The sequence below is a fragment of the Apis dorsata genome, unplaced genomic scaffold (assembly GCF_000469605.1).
Source record: "Apis dorsata unplaced genomic scaffold, Apis dorsata 1.3 scaffold_73, whole genome shotgun sequence".
NCBI lineage: Eukaryota > Metazoa > Arthropoda > Insecta > Hymenoptera > Apidae > Apis > Apis dorsata.
Genome location: NW_006263371.1, coordinates 1,199,938 through 1,222,691, shown reverse-complemented (window position 1 = coordinate 1,222,691; position 22,754 = coordinate 1,199,938). Strand labels below are relative to the sequence as shown.

General features: G+C 33.3%; 1 protein-coding gene across 21 annotated transcripts in view; it reads right to left on the bottom strand.

Annotated features, from left to right (window-relative positions):
- LOC102680558 (polypyrimidine tract-binding protein 2) overlaps positions 1 to 22,754 on the bottom strand; it is a 503,794-nt gene that overhangs the window by 108,870 nt on the left and 372,170 nt on the right. For 20 of the 21 annotated variants that reach the window (XM_006610297.2, XM_006610300.2, XM_006610301.2 and 17 more), the window contains one exon: positions 2,771 to 2,920. In XM_006610297.2, coding sequence (XP_006610360.1) covers positions 2,771 to 2,920 — 150 coding nt within the window. Of the gene's footprint in view, positions 1 to 2,770; positions 2,921 to 10,239; positions 10,504 to 22,754 lie in introns of those variants that run through there. The other variant, XM_006610299.2, reaches the window with a different exon arrangement.

Sequence of the window (22,754 nt, the reverse complement as noted above, 5' to 3'; positions counted from 1 at the left end):
TCCATTTATATGAAGTCCATATTATAATTGCGATCCGAAATTTTCCACTTTCACGAGAAATCATTTTAAAATCATCCGCATTGAAGATTGAAACATCGAACGAGGTAAACGTCAAACGCAACTATTAATATTAATTTATCTCGAATCGGTTATATTGTAACACACATTGTAACGTAATCTAATCTAACCTAACCTAACTTAATCAGTTTAAGTTTGCATTAGATAGACATATAATAAGACATACAGTACTTTGAATAATAAAAATAGAGTTATATCCGATACTTTCCATTTATATGAAGTCCATATTATAATTGCGATCCGAAATTTTCCACTTTCACGAGAAATCACTTTAAAATCATCCGCGTCGAAGATTGAAACGTCGAACGAGGCGGTAATCGAGGTAAACGATAAATGCGTGTGTTTCGCGACTATTAATATTAATTTATCCCAATTCGGTTGTAACGTACACAGGATGCGACAAATTATTCCGCGGGACCGTATCGTTCTGCGGCGAAATATTCCGGCGTGCAGAGATTCCATTCATCCTCGAAACACGCGTAATTTTCCGGCGGGGAGGGCCCCTTCTAAATGAAAACGCATCGCTAAATCTCTCCCGGCTTTCAATTTCGCGTTGTAACGCTGTGGCGGAAAGATGGCGCGCAGGTCGATTTTCGTCCAGGCCTGGATCGAATTTTCTAATTATTTTTGACAATTGTGATTAATTCGAAACGTGATAGTTGATGAATTATTTCCCTTGTGCGTGTTATATATGTATATATAGAATATTTAAAAGGTGTATCGAAATAGCGTTTTATTTTTAGCATTGCGCGAAATAAAACTGAAAATTGATTTTTGCCTCGGTTTCGAGTTACGATCTTGTAATTATTTTTGGTTATTTGGTTACACGATTGTGATTAATTTGAAACTCGATAGCTGGTGGTTCTTTTGTTGTGTTATAGAATATTTAGGGTGCGTGTACGTGTATGTTTTTTTTTCTGTGTATTCTGTGCGAAACAAAATTGAAAATTGAATAAATTCTTTTTTCTTTTTCTTTTTCTTTTACCATTATATTTTACACGTATACTTTTTCATCCGACTATTCTCGCGCCGTTTTACAATAAGTGAGTTTTGTAAAAAAGAATTTTTGTCATTATTAATATTAATTCTTTTTTATAGAAAGGAAGAGTTGCAAATTTCAAAATTCATTCCCCGCGAATTAGGATAATTAAAATTAATGTAAACCCACTTGAAAAAAATTTCGTATCTCATATCCAACGCCCATACACTTTATCTCCTTTTCACGGAATACTAACTTCACAACCTCGTTTTCTCTAGGAAATTTTGTACAGGCTGCCTTTCAGAAAAATTTTCCCTCCACTTAAAACTCTACCGTAAAACTCTACGTATTTAACAAAAGAATTTGCTTAAAAGAAACTAAAAGTAAAAACAGCCGTTTTTTGCTAACGAAAGAATACTTAAATTATGTGTGTAAACGTTAGAAAGCTAAATTTTCTAGAAACTACGGTTTCGGATAGCCATAAGATATTAAGTAAATCACAAAGATTATTCAACTTGCAAAGTTTACGTATTCCATAAGAACTTATCCAACTTTTTCTCTCCTTCTTCTTCCTCAAAAAATAATAATCTTAATTTCCTCCTCTACAATTTCTCTCACACGTGTGAACAATAAACTTAACCTTAATTACTTCTTATTTCGTTCACTCGTAGTTAAATATAATTTCTCATCCGACATGCATCCACTCGTCATCGATATTATACGATTCGAAGCCAACACACATTAGGAAAACAAAATTTTGATTACAGAAGGAAATTGAAATCTCTGTGCGAAATGCACGTGACCAAATACAGAAACAAAAGGGAAACAGAGAGAGAATGCTCCCGATGCGTAAAGTGCATCAGGCATACGGATAATAATGGATAATGATGGTCGAACGGCCGATCATCTGGCCCAAAATCGATGATTCGATTGTTTCTCTTATTGCTCGGCCCGGCCATCCGCGTCCTGGTTGCCAAGTGGCTCGATCATGCGGATCAAATTCGTTTTTGCTTGGATTTTGGCCGAGTCTCTACTACCTAAATACATCCTATCCTCTTTCGATTCGAATCGTATTTTTCATCAGATCCTTTCGTCGCTGATTCGATCGAGGAATTTGATAAAACGAAGAAATTGATAGAAAAGAAAAATTTACATCAAATTCAAAACACAAAAATTCTGACGAAGAGAAAAATATATTTTCGTTATATCGCGTCGTTCGTTCGGTTATAATGTAATTTGCAAGGAATGCGATTAATTTAACAGAAATATTGGTCTACTTTTTGGTCTAATCGATCTTAATTGAATAATGAATAATAGTCTGGCAAATTTGGGGTTTGATCGATTTGTTGTCTAATAGATACTTTATTTCGAATTTGACCGTTTAATTCTTCATTATCGGGGAATTCATCGACCGATTTTGAGCACCGATTGAAACCGATTTTAACCATGAGAAATATGAATAATTAAATTTCGCTAATTGCTCGTTCCCTATTTAATTCGTCACCAGTTGTTAATTTGTTATTTTTGGAGTTGGACTATATCTCTATATTAATTATTATTATAATTGCCATTCCGTTTCCTATTTATCCGTTTAACGTCGCGGATTCGTAAACAAATCTATTGCTGAATCTTTTAATTATAAACAATTAACCGTAATATAACGTTCTCGTAATAACAACGTTTATTCGAGTAGAAATGGAAATTTTCATTTACCTGATTTTTCCCTTTGAGAACGAGGACGTTTGTGACACGGCCGAAGGGGATGCCAAGATGGATGATTTCACCCTCCGATACTTCGTTGGGGATGTTTCTGATGTGGATAACCCTCGAAAGTTTGCCGTTGTGGCTCTTGTCGAGTTTAACCTGTGCACAAAGTTTCTATGGTTAGTCGTAAGTTACACGTTGAAAGTTACTCACTTTTATTCAAAACATCGCAAAATATCTCATTAAAGATCTCGAATTATAATTCAAACTCCATTCTGATGCTAAATATTCAAATAATAATTATTCCAAATTGCGACAGTTATTGGAAAATTGCAAAAGAAAAAAGAAAATAAAATTTATTTCCAAGAATAACTCGAAATAAAACATTTTTGAATATCATTAGTACTATCTCTCTCACGACTCAAGGCGATAAACAATACTTGGAGGCGAAACGCGAGGTAAAACACGATATTAGCACCTATCTAAGATAAGGTAACCGAATATATACTTGTCATTACTTATTTCACAAGAGAAACCAATCACACGTAAACCTCATAAAATATTCCCCCTCGTTCATTACCTTCACCCTAGATAAGGTGTTCATCATCAAGAGTGAGAACAATAGTAATGCTTCGAATATATATATACACAAATCTCGCTCACAAATACGACTCCATTCATATTCGTCCCGACAACAGGCGAGGGTTAATTCCTCCCTCGAACGAAACGAGATAAAAAGAGAAACATTTCCTGGACAAGAAACATTTCCATCCCCGATTGCACTCGTTTCCTCGAAGGGAGGGGAGGGGCCTCTTAAAATTCCATCATCCCTCGTTAAAATCGGGGGGAAGGGGGGAAGAGGGCCGCACGCGTGCGGATCACACTTCCGATGCACAAGTAACGAAACTTTTCGCCCGGTTTCGTATAAATTTAAATCGAAATCCCGCCGCAGGCGGAATTTTCAATCACGGCTCAATCTACTCGAGACTCTCTGCTCGCTGCACCATCCCCCTCTCGTCTTCCTCCACCTCCTCCTCCTCCTCCTCCTCTTCTTCCTCTGTTCCCTTCAAGCCTGGTTCCCTTTTATTCGAGGCGAGGTTTCGGGGCTCGAGGTTTAACCGATCGGAAAACGCGCTTCTTACCGAGTTACGGAGGAGGGGGAGGAGGGAGAGACACTTCTACACGCTCTGTAAACCCTTCTTCCAGATATTTTCGTTCGACACGCGTTGGTTAAGGTACCGCATGCTCGTCTTCTTATTTCCTTCTTGTTTGGAAAGTAGTTACAGTGAGAAGGGGGAGGGGGACGAAAATTGTTTCTCGAATTTGGCGCGTGAGACGAGGTTCACGAAATTTATGGGAGGGGAGAAATAAATATCGGGGATCGAAGTTCATGTTTTCTCGGTATTTATCAATTTTTTTAACACGTATGAAATAACCTGTGATAAATTTGCAAAAGATGGAAGGGGACGAGATTTAAGAGAATTGTAAGACAAGAACTGAAGAAAAAAAAAAAAGATACGATAAATACGTGAAATCTAATCGATTTAAACAGGTGGCATCAATTTTTGTAACACGTATGATCTCTGAAATAACCTGTGATAAATTTGCAAAAGATGGAAGGGGACAAGATTTGAGAATATTATAAGACAAGAACTGAAGAAAAAAAAAAAAAAGATACGATAAATACGTGAAATCTAATCGATTTAAACAGGTGGCATCAATTTTTGTAACACGTATGATCTCTGAAATAACCTGTGATAAATTTGCAAAAGATGGAAGGGGACAAGATTTGAGAATATTATAAGACAAGAACTGAAGAAAAAAAAAAAAAAGATACGATAAATACGTGAAATCTAATCGATTTAAACAGGTGGCATCAATTTTTGTAACACGTATGATCTTTGAAATAACTTGTGATAAATTTGCAAAAGAAGGGAACGAGATTTGAAAGTGTTGAATCGAGAGAGCATTATAAGACAAGAACTGAAGAAAAAAAAAAAAAGATACGATAAATACGTGAAATCTAATCGATTTAAACGGTTTAAACAGGTGGCATCAATATTCCAACTACTCTCGAAGACGAGAGTATCGAATGCAAATAAAACGATAACGCGATAGGTACACGAATTATCGTGGTTACACAAGGAATAATGGTGGTACGGATTAAATCTTGCTCTTCGAGAGATTTCTTGCGACGAGATTGCGCGACTTGAATGCGAAGTAATCGGCCGTGCTCGTATAATAGCGTATTATATATTCGTATATTATTCGATAATCGAGCGCGCGCGCGCGCGCACGATGCATAATGAAGGCATCGTTTCGCATAATTCCGTTGCGCAAGATTCGAATCGAACACTTTAATTGCCGCATAAATACGCCCCACTTCTTCCGCTTGTTTATATGCGTATTATACTTCTTTTTTTTTTTTTTTTTTTAATTGCATTCCATCATCGAGCGGAATAAATAAAACGGTATCAATTGTTGATACATTCGATCCAATTCGTAGATAAATGATGAATAAAAAAATTAATTATACATAAGTTGATAGTGGTAGTAAGCATGGTATAATGTAAAAATGATAGTCCTTGTTTTATACATTGTTTCGATACATTGGATATAAATTTTTATAAAAGTAAAAAAAATGTTTAATTTGTATGATGTATGTCTCGTTGTCGAACTTGTTAAGAAGAAATTATTGGGATATTTTTTATCGTGAAATAGACGAATATTTTTTTGCTGATAAACGATCGTTCTTTTTTTTTTTTTTTTTTTTTTTTTTAGAAATCAGGAAAGTTTAGAGAAATTGCATATCGAGATATTTATTTAAAAATTGATCTTCTCCGAGTGACAGTTAATAAATCACGAGGAATACATATTTGTGAGGGATACATGATCAAAATTTGTAGGTGTCCCAGTATTGTAGACGTCGATTTGCCTGTCATCCACGTGCCACATGGAAAAATGCACCTGGCAGATTGAATATCGTTTTCCTATCATTTATCTTCTCCGGATAAATTGACGATTTTGTAAAAAAAAAAATTTGCCAATAATAATTTCACTTATCTCTTATCTGAATATTACTCCCCACTATTAAATATTTTTATCGTTAATTCCTTCCTTTTTTTTTTTTTTTTTTACGAATCGTAGGTAATAATTCAAATTGTACGGAATATTCAAGATTCTAAAAGAATCTTTCTCAACCCTGTATTCCATTCCTGTCGAGAACGTTAAACGTTAATACAACACACAAATCGAAACAAGCGAGAAGAGAGAAGAAAGAAAGAAAGATCAGTTTCGAGTCGAGCATGTAACAACTATCGAATACTCTTCGAGACTTGAGGAGCGGAAGAATTGGGGCGGGATCAAAAGAAATCGAGGGTTTAATTTCAAAGGCTAGCCGAATCCGCCAGGAGCCACTCGAAAAGACTCGAATCTCTTCGGAAAGAAACGGTGGAAAACTCGTCGAGTGGATACTTTTACGTGCTTCGAACTTTCGAACGGACAATAAACGGAGAGTAAATTATATTGTACGAAAATGATACGGATTAAGAAAGAGATTCCATTAATAACACAAATATTTTTCGCTACAGTATATTCTAAATAAAAAATGTCACACATTTTTAACAAATTTCTTCTTCTTAAATAATCTTTAAACGATGAAGAAAAATCTTCGATTTTTACTTCCTTTTTACTTAAATCATCGTTTATCCGATCCAAGTGAATTTAACACCATTAATTAAGCATTTAACGTAAAAATTAAGTTCAGTTTCAAAATATCTTGAATAAAACTGCTCGAGTGAAAATTTTATTTATTCCTCCTAGTCGAGTTAATTACGATCTTTACTCGATACTTTGTATAATAAATTATCCGAGCAACTTATCCAAGTGATTTTTACCCACCTGTTAGCCTAATCCTCGGTCCTGACTCTTCCTAGAGAATTCTAGATCGAGTAAAAAAACGAAAGGAAATTTAATAAAATCATGGGGATGGTGGAGTGCAGCAAAGAGAAAGAAAGTTGGGAAAAAATATCCCGGGACAAAAGTCGAGCGCGAGCAATTCCGAAGAAGAGGCTATCAAATGAGACACTCGAGATGTCGAGGGCGAAACGACGCGTCACGCGAGTGGCTGTCGATCGCAGGGAAGAAGAGGCTTAATTGGCCGGCGTTTCCCTCGCTCTAGCAAAGGTAGCTTAGGCAACGAGAAATGCTGCAAACAAGGTTTGCTTCGAGGATCGTTCAACCGTTCTCCACGACGACCTCGAGGACCAGAACGGTTCGTGCGCCTGGACAACGTGCTGCCTCCAGTGTCTTCGTTTCTTTCCACTTATCTGTACCAAACTCGACCGATAATTTCTTTCATCCTTCTCTCCCCTTTTACTTGCCTTTCTTTTTATCTAGACTTACGAAACTTGTGCGAAATCACGAAATATTTATTATCATTGAGTAAAATCGTTTCTCTATTTCTACAGAGTTTGATAATATTATCACTTTCGAAAAGGAGAAAAAAATTTTTTGTCGAGTTTTTAAATATTCCAAAATTGTTAATTTCTCTTCGTATAATTTTTAAGGAAATTTTCATTTTTTATTGTGCTGTTGCACAAAGGAAGAATCGATTACATAATTTTTCGATTTCGTTTAACGCAATGGAGTGAATTATTAATTATGATATTATAATAATATTTGGAAAATTTATTTACTCGTGATCTTTGTTATAAAGGGTTAACTGGAAGGGTTGATAAAAATACTATTACTTTCACTCTCCCTTCAGTTTCTAGGCAGGCTCGTCTCGTCGAGAATACGTCTTCCTTCATCCGAGCCGATAATTGGACATAATAGAGGCAATTCGCGGAAAATCGCTTGTAGGAAATGGGTACCGTGACCTCCTCCCATCGGCTGATAACGAGGGAGGATGCGCTCCGCCAACCGGAAGTCAACATTCCAATTCCGTTAGAAAATGCCCCGCCACGGAGGACCCTGGTTTTCTACCCGGAGGAAACAAGCGGTGCCATTTTCTTCCCTCTCTTCCCCTTTTCATCGTATTTTACAATCTTTAATATTTTTTCGTTAAATTTCGTAAATAATCGCAAATATTTTTAAAAAAGAACTAAAGTACACAAATTTACCAATTTAATATTATTTTACAAATAACAAAAATTAACAAAATTTCCTTAAAAGTAACTTAACTTAAAGATAAAAAGGAAATTAAATATTATTCAAACACCAAATTTCTTATAATTTGTAAAAAAAAAAACAGAAAATAATTTATCAAAAATCAAATCACATCGTTTTAAAAAATATCATTTAAAAAAGCCACGAATTCAAATAAATAAATAAATAAATAAAACGTAAAGATGAAATGAAGAAACAAAAAAAATGAAATTTTCAATTACCATATCTGTTGAAAATCGTGGAAGCACAACTATAACGTGGCTGGAACACACAGGTCAAATGCCGCGAAGATCTTGCAGAAATATCTCTGCAAGAGATGCACCGCAATATGCAGTGGCAAACAAGTTCTGACGCGATGCACCGTTCAAACACGCGAGAGGGGTAACCGATCCTGCCCCAATAATAAAAATCAGCTGTCGCATTATTCGTGGAGAGGAGACTCGGTCCAAGGAGAGATTCCCATCGATATCGTCCTGTTTATCCTGTTCCATCCAGCTACGACGAGTCTATCCTGCTTTGTCGTCTCTGCGCTCAATAGGGTTTTCGCTAACGCGATTGAAAATCTGCCCTGAATTCCGACGTATAGTATATGCCACGTGTGAGAAATCGTGATTTTTTTTTTTGTAATTCTACGATTTTACGTACTATTTTAATTGTTTATTATATCGTAAAATGATGATGGATGAATAAAAAGAAATAATATCATTGTCCTAATAAGTATAAAATTTCAAATAAATTAAATTTTACCTTGATGTAATCATACACAAATTTGTAATTATACTATTTATTTTAAACAGTTCAATGTTTATTCTCTTTTTATTTCATTCAAAATTCTTGTTTTTCTAAAGTACAAGTTTTATGAGAAGTTTTTATTTTTATGTGTGTTATTTCTATAAGAAGTATTGAAGCTTCTTTCAAATCGAATTTTATAAATATTATATATATGTTTTAAGGATGCAGTAAGAATGTTTTGAGTAGTTATGAGCGATAACCAGACTTTAAAATTTAATCTTTTACGGCCTCAAGTTTGTGGCGTACTAACTTAAAATTCTATCTCTGTAATATTACGTATTTGAATCTTTAATGTTTAATCTCATTTCATAAATGCAAAAGTAGGATTTTTCTTGGAAAAAGAATTTCTGATAGAATTTTATAAACATTTATGCGATAAAATAATGAAATAAAAAGAAATAATTTATTTGGATTTTTATATAACATTTTTTCGAATTTTAGTGAATTATAAAAACAATTTAAAAAGTGTAAAAAGCATTCGTTTCTTTCTCTATATTATTCGTATTATATTTTATATAAAATATTTAATAATTACACGAAAAATAATTATTTACGTATTTTAATGAAAACAATAGAAATTTGTATAAAATTTTAAATAATTATTTAATTTTAAATATATAAATATTAATAATAATAACACAAAATACGAATAATATTAATATTGCGATATTAATAATTAACTATTTTATTATTCATTCTGTATTTCAAAATTAATATATAAGAAATGTAATAAGAAATTTTATATTACCTAAAATTATAAATTTCTTTTCAATATGATTATTTTATATACATATATATATTTTACGTCTAAAAATTACGTAATCTATTTTAAGGCAATATATTCCAAGAATATAAATAGAGGTAAATATTACAATGAAATGAAATTCTTGGAAACGTATCGTAGTCACGCAAGAACTTTCTGGTTACATTGTGTTTACATATTTAGTTTTTGTTATTTCTTGTATGGAATGGCCATGAACTAATATTCAAAATATACCGATTACTTCCATAAAAATAAATGAAAGAAAATATTGAGTAAATATTTGAGTATATTGAGTAAATACTCGAATCATAATATATATTAAAATTTTTAATTTCAACTACTAATTTTATATTAATTCGTTATTAAAGTAAAATGAAAATTATTATAATAACTTTTCAATTACAATAAAACTCACCGATAAATATTAAAAATATAATCTAACCTAACATCGTAACATTCGAAGATCAAATTAACATGCAATATACTAAATGCAATCACGTACCATGTGAATGAATAATCATAGAAATATATATTAATGATCAGTAATGTTATAAACAATGATATATGTTATAAAGAAAGGCAATATCCTATAGTCACGTTATGATACATTGTATAAATGCAACAATACTGCCATATTGAAATATCGATCCACATATCGAAATAATCGATACGAAATTTCGACTTCCATATATCCAGTTATAACATTTTAAAATTAAATAAGATACGATTAATTAAGAAGAAAGTAAACACTTACATTTATAGACAGGACATCCAATAAGAATCTAAATCGTTTTTTATCAAACGTTTTACTTTGCAGATTGTTGCGCATGCCCATGGATCGTTTAAACATTGACAGGCGATAGAAGCACTGACACAAGATAGAAATAACGCGAGAACACGTGTCAAATGAAAGAATACGTGAAATCGTTATTCTCCACGATCACGTTAAACCACGACGCGGTTTCTCCATTGCGACACATTCGAAATACGATGATAAGCAAAACTGAACGCGCGAAGAAAGTAACAATGACGCGACGTGCCGGTCGATGTCACGTTGACGTTCGGGCGTCTCCGTCGTTGCTCGACCTTTCTCGGGTAAGACGCGCTTGGTATTTAGTAGTGGGGGATCTGGTGTCGCTCTTTAGATATAATTTCGCGCAAAAAATGAATTGTGTAAATACGTATTGTTCTTATATTTTTATAATTCATATTAGGAACAGAAATGTATTTATATTTTTCTTTTAAATATTTTATTTTCATTTTAGGAATAATAATTATATATGTTTAGAAATTTATCGTAAATTATATTTTCGTATTTGCGTGGAGATAAAATATTTTTTTGTTTTTAAATTAACAAGGCACGAAAATATTTATTAAATTTTATATAATAATGTAATAAATAAGATTTATTCTATTTTAATTTATTCATTTGAATTATCACCTATAATATTTTCTAAATTAAAGAAATAAGAATTATTTTCGCATTATTTTTCACGCGATATTACAATGAAAATATATGAGAAGAAAATATTTGAAAACAGGGCGCACGTGCCAGGACGCAACAGGCGACACTATACTCGCATCCCCATTAGAATTCCAAGTAGGTTCCCTCCTCTTTTTCTCTTTCCTTTCGTTGGCGTAACTTCCGCCCTTCGGGCATGTTTCCACCCTCGATCGCAAACAGGGAACCCAGATTCTTTTCTTTGAAGATGAACCAGAGTGCAAGTCGAAACCAGGTTTGGGTCGCTTTCTCGCGATAAATGCACTCGAGTGAATTTGTAGAGTGCATAAAGGCGAGTACTTATTGTGATAACGCTTTTTAAAGAAATATTAGATATTTATTCAAATATCCCTTTACTAAGTTTTTTAAAAGTTTATTGAAATTTTGAAAGAATTATTATTATTTTACTTGAATTTATTAATAATTTAAAAAATTTATAGAATTTTCAAGATCTTTTTGCTTACTGTATCATTAAATATTATATCATTAATAATATTATGCTTTTAATTTCAAAAATATTACACTATGAAAATTATCCTGTCTTAAAAACGATTATTATCTTGAAAATTACTTATATAAAACACCTATGCAAAAAACATTAACTTATTACGACAACCAATCTCGACAAATTTATGACATAATTAATCCTCCAATAAAATATATATATTTCCAATTTCCAATAGAATCCAACGTCATCGCCATTTTAAAAGTACACGATAAATCAACCCTTTTCCACGGAAGAGAGAGAGAGAGAAAGAGAGAGAAAAAGAAAGAATCGACGTCTATCAATTATCCAGACAAATCAGAAACATCATGGACAAAGCGTCAAACAAAAGAGGAAAGAAACAAAAAAAAAAAAAAAAAGGAATACGAAAAAAAGAAAAAAGAAAAAGGAACAATACGCGAAGCAACGAATGCAAAAGTGTTCAGCTATCGTGGTTGATCTCTCGTCCAATCGAATTAATTGCGATCCACGAGGAGGGTGGATGGAACACAGATGCAACGATCCGTGACGAGGAAAAGCCACGTTATACGGGAATGAGAGATTCGAAGAAAAATCGAGCGTGGCTCGTCTTTCGTTTTTCAATTATCCGCGGTAAAGGATATCGACGATTCTATAAATGAACACCGATCACGGCGAAGACTGATGGACGTAACGGCGGGGAAAAAAGCAAAGGAGGCTGCTGTTCGTTTAATTGGTCGCCACCCTTTTGCCGAAGGAATCGCCCCAAGACGAATGAGAAATGGGGTGAAAAAGGTGGATCGAACCGACGGAAGGGAAAAGGGTGCAGGAAAGGGGAAAAAAAGGATATCGAAAGATGGAAAAGGTGTGTATGTTCGTCGTTCGGCGCGCAAAAAAATTTTATGAAAATGAAAAATGGAAAATTAAATTGGTGGTAGCAGTGGAAAAAATTTCAAATTCTTTTTTTCTGCAGGTTGCTTTTAATCATAAAAAATTATTCGATCGAGGGAATTTTTAATTAGAAGTATTTGATAATGGGAAAAATTGATTAGCTTGTTAAATTTTATTCGATTTGAATAGAATTCGAATGGGGGTTTTTGGAGAGGAGAAATGTAGCTTTTTTTATGTTCAATTATGAACTTTCCATTAGGAGCAATTTTTTATGCGAATATTGGGGATGAAATGTGATCTCATCCCTTAATTTTATATTCCGTTTGGAAAATGCGATTCAATTATTTAAAAAAATATAATTTTACACATCGAAAGGAGAAATTTTTTAGGAAACAATTACAATAGGAAATTGTATATAATAATAGGCTAATTTAAATCTGCGAGGATTCAAAAATGAAGAGAAAAGAAAAAGATTCAACTTTCTTTTTCAATATAAGCTTAACCAATCGATTGTATAATATTAAAACAAAATTCAATATAAAACCTTTCAGCATAAAGCATTTAATATCTTCCAATATAATAACTGTATATCCAATTACGTCGAAAAAATAAAAATACAGATCTACTCGATCTTCGCTTCTTCCATCCCTTGAAACAATGCTTCCGAATATTCTTTTCCGATTCCTTATTATTCAAATTATCCTTGCAATTTTCCATATAAGAAAAAAAAAAAGTTTTTCAAATTAAAATACCACGAATTAGTAGCATTATCTTCGAATTAACTTAACCATGAAAATTATCTTCGATATCTCTCAAAAATTGTCAAAAATTAAAAAAATAATAATAGCCATTCCCTCTCTTTCTCACAGATTGAATCTCATTGTTGACAGTGCATCGATCAAAAATATAGAAAAAAAAAAAAAATTCCATCATAAATATATAAATAATTCTATTCACAAAATTTCCAACTATTTTCCCTTTGACTCGCAATAAGGATTCACAGATCGAGAACCACTGGCCAGGAAAGATTCGCATCGTGCCGGTATTATTACAAAGCGACGCATTAAACTACACGATATTTTACTTTTATCTCGATTTCCCCTAATAAAATAGCCAGCCTTCCCTTCCGTACTCGTGCCCGTATGCGCTCGTGTAAATGCCAGTCGCTACCATTTTTCATCCCTCCGACACGTCCCCTTTAGACTCGCGTTTCGATCTCTCGATGAATACACACACACACACATACACACACATCCTGTGTATCGATTTCGATAGTTCATTCGACCTTTTTATACACGTATATATCTCGTACCCTTCCACGATCTCGCTGCACTCGGTTGCTACATTTTCAATACCACCCTCGCGATTCGTAGCAGAGCCAATCCACGATTCCTCGTTCGGCCGACTGGTTTACACGATCAACCGTGGTACGATGGAGGAAGGGATGAAAGACAGGAAGGAGGGAGAGAGAGAGAGAGAAAAAAAAAGACAGGAAGAAGCGCAACACTTTATTTGAATGGATTGCGCTACAGTGCTATGCATGAAAGGATAATTTAGAGGATGAGAAGAATCGAGTTTCTTTCTCTCGGGAATAATAAGTGATTTTTTTTAAAGAGAATTTTATATGTAATGTAATATTGAATATTTAATTAAAATAAATAATATTTCGTAATTGCATAGATATTGGAAATTCTAAATTATTTCATCTTAAAACATATATTCATAATTTTATATTTCTAGAATCCAAAAGATTAAATGAACAAACATTTAACGAAAACAGTTATTTAAATTATTCCATATTTTTCAAAGTTTATAAATTATGAAAAAAAATTTATAAAATTTCAAAATTTTATTTTATACGTAATTCTTGCTTTTGACACGTTTTATCACAGTATATATCATGAGTATATGATATATTCGATGATATAAGATAAAGGATTAATCCGATAAAAATTGTTAGGCACCTTTTTTTTCCTCGAACGGATCGAATTACACTGTTATTACAATCACAATTAATCCCCTTTTGTGAGAGGAATACTTTTTTCAATTTATTATTTTTTATTTCCCCCCGCAATATCGATAGATCGAGACAGAGGATAGTCTATTCGGTCTTTTGCGCGATAGAGAGTTATTACCGCCTTTGTTTCGTTGAATGCAGCCAAACTTACTGTCGTTTGTCCTAGGTTCCTCTGCCATACCGGGCTTTTGTTTTATTTTATTTTATTTTATTTTTTCTTTTTTTTTTTCTTTTTTTTTTCTTTTTGGTTTCCTGTAGGTGAACCGGATTTTCAATTGTTTTACAAGTTGCTAAGTAACAGCAAAAGGCAATTGTCTCATTGAATTTTTAACTTGAATTTTTCAGCTACAAGCACCCTTCTGTTCTTTTGAAGATCTCATTATCTGAATTTTGTTCTGGTTAAGCAATTGTACAATTCTTTCCCCATTTCGATATATGAATCTAATTATAATTGTTACGTGATATTGTAAAAATTAATTTATGTAACAATTTTTAGTACTTTTTAATTACAAAGTGTTCTACGCTGGAAAAAAAATATAAAATTTAGGGGATAATTTTATACAACCTCTTTCTCCCTTGAAACATTTTATCTCTAGTTTTCATCCCTTATAATTTACATTCGCAAAAAATGCTTAGAATAGAACAAAACGTAAAATTTAGTGTTCTATTTTATATAGAACATCTCTAACATTTTCATCCTTTATAATTTACATTTACAAAAAAAAAAAAAATGATAATTAAAATGAAACAAAAACATAAAATTTACCGAACTATAAAATCTCTTCCTTAGAATATTTTATCCCTTTTCACGAGGAATCAAAATTTGCATCTTTAATGCATCATAGCGTGAGAATATGGTAGAATTAGTTTTCAAAATTCAACAAAAGATTCAAATTGAGTAAACTCAAATTTCTTCGTTCGATTTTATTTCGTTTCTTTAAACATTATTGCTCTAAGAATTTACGTCACGAATACGAAATAAAATCTCAAAAAAGAAAATTAATATATAAAAATAAATTTAATTTCCATCGAGATTGATGTAATAATTTTATAATCAGGATAATAATCGAACGAGTTCAACGAATTGAAGGAAAAAGCGCGCATGGGTTCCGGTGTGCAGATAAAGGACGACAGGCAACGTTGCGATTGGCGGGAGGATTCAAGCTGGAGAACGAATCATGAAATTCTGTCGGCGAGGGCAAGTTCCGTCACTGTCAGATCTTTTGACGTGTGCTTATCAGTCGTGGATTTTCGCGTCAAACGTTCAGACGGATCCGTGGCTCGTCGATTCGACGAACGGCGAGGCAACCCGGCATTTTCCGGACATTTGAGGGGCCCACTTGAAAAATTCCAAAGCGACGCGTGGAAACCCGCTTAAGGAACGATCGAAATGTATAAATTCCAGGCGGAAAGAGCGGAGCAAAATGTCGGGGAAGAATTATCATAGATAGAAATTCTGATTTATTCTCTCCGAATAATATATCAATTTGCTTTCTTTCTTTTTTTTTTTTATTATTATTATTATCGTAAATTTGTATCGTATAATCAGATCTTTCCAACCTGGATATTCGTGCAAAAATTTAAAATACGAAAATCTACGTACGTACGATAAACTTGTTGAATCACGTGCATAAAAGCATCGAGGGCATAATACGTTTTGTGATATTTGAAAAAAAAATAAAGCAAGCTTTTCCCATTTCTTTGGTCATGCGGATAAAAATTTTTGTAAAAATCTACGCGTTCGTTTCGATCATTCGCGTCGACTCGAAAAAACACGATTCGTGACGAAAAAGCTAGGCGAAAACCGTCCGACAAAAAAAAAAAGAAAAAAAAATAGAAATAAAAAAAAATTAAATGCAAAACAAATCGGCGGAGTTCAGGGATCGTGCACTTCCTCTTCCTTAACAAATAAACCGTCCATTGATGCGCAAAAACATATCAAAGCTCGAAAAACTTGATTCTAAATTTCTCTTTGTAACTCCATCGGAGGTAACAGGTATTATCCTTTTTCCAGAGAACACAGAGGAACGAGAGAGAGAGAGAGAGAGAGAGAGAGACAGACAGAGGAGGAGGGAGGAGAGTGTTCGCCCCGGTTCCATCGGTTCTTTCTGCACATATATTCGATAAATTTCCGGCGAATAATAACAATAAACGGATACACGAAACGCACGGTTCCGTTCGAACCGTGTTGCCTCTACTCTCCTATATATATATATATATATATATATAGATATAGGAGAGTAGAGGCAACACGGTTCGAACGGAACCGTGTGTTTTGTGTATCTGTTTTTTTTTTTTATTTTTTCCTTTTTATCCGCCAGCTCCCCGGGGGTAAATAAAGTTTAACTACGCCTGCATTGTTCCAATTGTTCCTATTAGCGGCCGAATTGTTTTCGCATTTGACGTTTGGCCTCTGTTTTGCGAAAACAATGGGGCGACAACGAAAAACGGGACGGAGGGAGATATATATATATATATATATATATACCTCTCTCCCGTTTTTCGTTCTCGCCCCATTGTTTTCGCAAAACAGAGGGCAAACGTCAAATGTGAAAACAATTCGGCCGCTAATAGGAACAATTGGAACAATGCAGGCGTCGTTAAACTTTATTTACACACGGCGAGCTGGCGGATAAAAAGGAAAAAATAAAAAAAAAAAAAAGAAGAAAGAAGAAGCGAAATAGGGAATTCACAATGTCCATTTTGGAGAGAGGAGGATGTGAAAAGTAAAAATGCAAAATTTCACGAAATTTAAAGGAAAGAGAACGACGATATCCCTCGCAGAAGACGAGCAAATTTTCCTGGCGAAAAATTCGAAAGGCTCGATTATTTCTCGATCGACGAGAAATCACGAAGGAATGAAATTGATTGATCCTTTCAAGGAAGGAATAATTACATTGATAGGGGGAAAAATGTATTTCCTTCGCGGCTTTCAACAGAGACTCCGATCCGATAAATCCAATGTGGATCCAAGTTGAATCATTTCTCATTGGTTGCAAGTAGCGGCAACAAGAGGGAGGAGAGAAGGAGGAGGGTATAATCGTCCCTAATGCGCTTCCTCTGTCAACTATTTTTCCTCGGAAAATGCGTTGTCACGCGAGCCCAATAAGCAGTAATTGAACGACGAAAGGCATACGGGAGAATTGCGATACAACCGTGTTTTACTCTCTATCGTCATCTCTATCCTCATCCTCGACGAGGAACCGCGCGCTCTTGTTTACGAGGCTTTGTCCCCTACGTCAAAGAGCGAGGACCGTAATCGTAAAACTGTATCGAAGGATAATCGCTAAATTGAAGAGGAGTAAAGGAGTGGTAGATCCACTTGTAACGATTTTAAAAGAAAAGTAAAAGATCAAAGATTTCGATTCTTACCAGAAGTTATCTATACAATAATTTAATTCAATTTCTGGTGAATTTTTCAAATTTACACTTGCCACCAATTTTCATTTAAAGCATTGATAGATATAAGTATAAATTAATTTTTGGAAGTGAAAAGAATATACAATAATTTAACGTTATAAGTTATTATATAATAATTTAACGTTATAATTTAACGTTAAAGATATATATATATTAATTGATCTTTTTGCATTAAATTGATAATTTTTGGAGAGTTGGACGAGCAATTCAATTTCTGGTGAATTTTTCAAATTTATATTTGTCACCAATTTTCATTTAAAGTATTGATAGATATAAGTATAAATTAATTTTTGAAAGTGAAAAGAATATACAATAATTTAAAAATAGTTAAAAATAATATACAATAATTTATAAATAAGTTAAAAATATATATGTATATTAATCGATTTTTATGCATTAAATTGATAATCTTTGGACAGTTGGATAGGAGTAATTCAATTTCTGATGAATTTTTCAAATTTGCCACCAAATTCCACTTAAAGCATTAATAGATATAAGTATAAATATGTTAATTTTTAAAAGTGAAAAGAATATACAATAATTTAAAAATATATATATATATATTAATCGATCTTTACGCATTAAATTGATAATCTTTGGAAAGTTGGACGAGTAATTCAATTTCTGGTGAATTTTTCAAATTTGCCACCAAATTCCACTTAAGGCATTAGATATAAGATAATAATAAGATATAATTATAAATATGTTAGTTTTTGGAAGTGAAAAGAATATACAATAATTTAAATATATATATATATTAAATTGATAATCTTTGGAGAATTGGACGAGCAATTCAATTTCTGGTGAATTTTTCAAATTTACATTTGTCACCAATTTCCTTAAGGCATTAATAGATATAAATATATTAGTTTTTGGAAGTAAAGAAAAAATTCAAAATTTCTATTTTATTTCGTTGATTTTTCCCTCTCATGAATGCACAAAGATCTATTATATCACCTCATCGCAAAATCTGTACTATTTTACACAAAACGAAATAAAACCATGAAAAAGAAAAAAAAAGAAAGTTTATTAACAATTTTAATAATATAATTTAAAAAAAAAATACATTTACCTACAATTAAAGAAATATTCTCAATTATATCTCCCGAATATCTTCAATTATTCATTACAGAAATACTATTGTCAAGAACTGTCAGAAGTTACGTGATCGCCAGCACGTATGCGCCTCCGATGAATTCCTCCGGCGACGAAAAGGTGCCAATAGGCGAAGTTGATAGGGGCGAGGGGTTAATAAATTGGCCGACGGCCCGATAGAGGGGTCTTGCCAGTTTTATGGAAAGGGTGTAGAACCGTAGGATGGACAGTCGGCTTGGAAATACCGGTTATTGATGAACCGTACCAACCCCTCCCCTCCCCCCAGTCGCGTCTGCACACCACGATACAATGGCGTACGCTGCGTTCATAACGCTTTTAGACACGGTGCATCCCCTCCCTTCCCTCATGACATGATTAATCGTGCCCTCTGTTATCTCCTACGAACGACAACCGTCCGGAAAACGGAGGAAAACGAAGGGTGGAGGGGCGTTATTCCTAAGGGATGAAACAGAAATTTGCTTGCTCCACTCTACTATTACAATTACCTTCAACTTTTTCGTTCTCTTTTATTTTTGTATTTTGTATTTTGTATTTTTGTATTTTGTATTTTGTATTTTTTCTGTTTTATTTTTCTTTTACATATGTTGGATTGGAAGAAAAAAAATAAAGGAATTTTTGAATGAAACGAAACAAAAATTTGTTCGTGTCTTTTATTTCTAATGTTCGTTTCTTTTTGATTGTTTGTTTGATTGTCGATATTGGGGATAAAGAGAAAAAAGAGAGGGATTAAAATTAGAATTTTTCTACCACTATTTATATACTCCTTATTATATTATGTTGTTTAATCTATTTAAAGAGATATTTTCAGATTTTCTTTAGAAGAAAGACAAAAATTATCGAGGTTTCCACTTGTTTCTCCTCAAAGTGACGTGATTTGACTGTTTACGTAAACAGAGAAGGGATAAATGGGAGTTGAATGGATAGGTGGTGTGGTCAAGGTTGCATCGTAATAATGGAATTTCTAGGCGAGCGAATTGAGTTTCTGGGGGTGGTTAATGGGAATATATAGTGGAAACAAGGGTTAATCGTTAGTTTCTGTTTCGGATTATTTACCTGTTGTGAATAAGGAAGGGATATATAAATTCTCGAAAGAGGAAAAAGAGGAATCACAAATTAAGAACGAATTTACGACTCGTCGTATCGAATCAAAATTTTATCTCGATAATTTCGATTTTTTCCTTCTAAATATCATTTAGAAGCAGGCATAAAATGAAATACAAAAAAAAATCATTTATCAAAATACAGGTAAAACTCTTAACTGGAAATCGATCTCAAGAATTTTTCTTCGAATCTCGATAACGATCGAGGTTTACCAACTCCTTAACGAAGGAAAACGCGAATAATCGAGTCAATACGTTCGTATATCATCAATGACTTTTCAATGGAAAAAGTAATGAATTGAAAACCCTCTCCCGATAACGATCGATCGAACTGATATTTATTTTGCCTGTTTAATATGTTTAATACGAGTTCCATCGATGGCAAATACGAGTTGCGATAATCCCTCCATCCTTCCTGTTAAAGAAGGGTCGAAATGTGATCGAAATACGATTCGTTTCGTTCGAGATTTTCTGCGTACAAATTTTCTTGGTCTGAAAAATCATCGAAAGCCACAATGGAAGACGCTCTTTATTCGATTATTCAGCAAGATATAATAATCCCAGTTTTCTATTAATTAATTTTTATCTATTGATAATTTTATTTTTAAGAGATGGCGCTACTTTTCTGTTATAGTTAATTATATACAATTTATAGTGATGGTAAAATTAGAAAAAGGATTGGAGGAGGAAATAATTATTAATCCTTGCAAAAAATAATTATGTTGAGAATATCCCTTTGAAATTGTAAATGTTACACACAGTTGTGAATAGGTAAATATTCATTTTTTGCTAAAAATTATCAACCAATAATATTTCTTTGCAAATAAAAATATCGCAGCGTAAATAGATACGTCAAAATGTGAGATTTTCTTTTTTGTTTAATCTTATATTATATTTCGAAAATTTTATAGTTTGCCAAATTTTGAAACGTTAATATAATAAATAAATACGCGTGCGGAGCGTTCGTTAATTTTTTTACAGACTCTTTGCAGATAAAAATATCTCAGCGTAAATAGATACATCAAAATGTGAATTTTTCTCTTTTGTTTAATCTTATATTATATTTCGAAAATTTTATAGTTTGCCAAATTTCCTAGTATAATAAATAAATGAGCATGCGAAACATTCGTTCGTCAATTTTCATAAAATAAAAAATTTTTGCATTCTTAGACTTTCTTTGCAAATAAAAATGACGTGAATAGACACGTCAAAATGTGAGATTTTTCTCGACTTTAGTTTAATCTTATATTATATTTCGAAAACTTTATAGTTTGAAACGTTAATATAATAATAAATAAATGCGTAAAAGAATAAAAAATTTTCGAATTCTATTTTAGACCTTTAACTAATTAAGAGAAAAATTCGAATGGAAGAAAACTTGGAAAATAAATCATCCTTCTCCAAGCGTCTACGCTCCGAAAATAATACAAGCTGTCCCAGCTGCGACTACGATAATCGATCCATCGTCCAGTTTTGTGTTGGCCAGTTTCGAGGAGGCTGCGCAAATTAGAAACCGTAACTCGAGACGGGAAGGGCGCATAGGAGAAACAGAGAAGGGGGTTGGAAAGCGTCAAAAGCACCCCCGAGGGTACACTTGCTGGTCGCATGGTTAATATAGGGTTATATTTGCCCACGAATCCAAACATATGTAAGGGAAACTTTCGAAATACCCGCTCACCCCGTTGGAGAGCTTCTACTCGAAACTCGACTACGAAATTCGAGCAAACGCAAACATTCCTCGATTCCGATTCCGGGAACGATCGATGTTAAGAAGAGGAGATAAGAAGTGGAGATTAAACGAAGAATCGGGGAGAAAGGGTGGAGAAACATCGACGATGAAAGTCGACGCAAGATTTTAAAAGATTTTAATTGTTTCTTCCCGCAGAAAATCAGTTTAATACGAGATATTTTAATTATATATTTCGCTCGAGGATATAAAATATTTCAGAGCAAGATGCTCTGCGGAAACGATGAACGCAACGTTGCTTGAAAAACGAATTTATTCGTACATCCCTCGTTTCACGAAATATTGGCCGTCTTAATCCCGTTTGATTATCACCCGCGGAATATTTTATAAGAAACGGCGCATTGTCGTAAAACTCGCCGCAATAGACATTGAAGTTTTGGTTTAATATCTTGCAGACGTTGGAGTTACATGGAAATAAACGAATGGTTAGATGGACAATTTGAAGGAAACTTATGAGTATTCGAAGAATATTTAAAGGACGAAAAAAATCGAATCTTGAATTTATAAATATAAAATATAAAATATAAAAATATAAATATAAATATAATAAATATAAATATAAAATATAAAATATTTCTTTGGCATCGAACTCGCAAGAATATCTTCTTCAAAAATCGGTAAAAAAGAATAATCGATCCGAATCAAACCGATAAACTTCAAATCTCGAGGCTGAATCGTCGAAGAGTAGTAAAAGAAAAAAAAAAAAACTTTCTCTCCAAAACTTTCACCGACAAATTCTTATCAAATTCCTCGACATCGAGAGGATACTTTTCTTGCTCTCGAGCTATCGCGATGAAAGAATGGAGGAAACACGCGATCGAGCCTGATCCGACGATAGGTCAGGAACGGAGGGTGGATTTTTTTTTAAAAAGCGAATAATCGTCGAAGGTTAAAGCGAAGGCAAAGTTTCGACCGTTTGCAGGGCTTATTTATTCCGGACAGGGTTGTTTAACGCTGAACCGTTTCCCTTATTTTTACTACACCCACCACCATTACGAAGCTCTGTACCTCGCT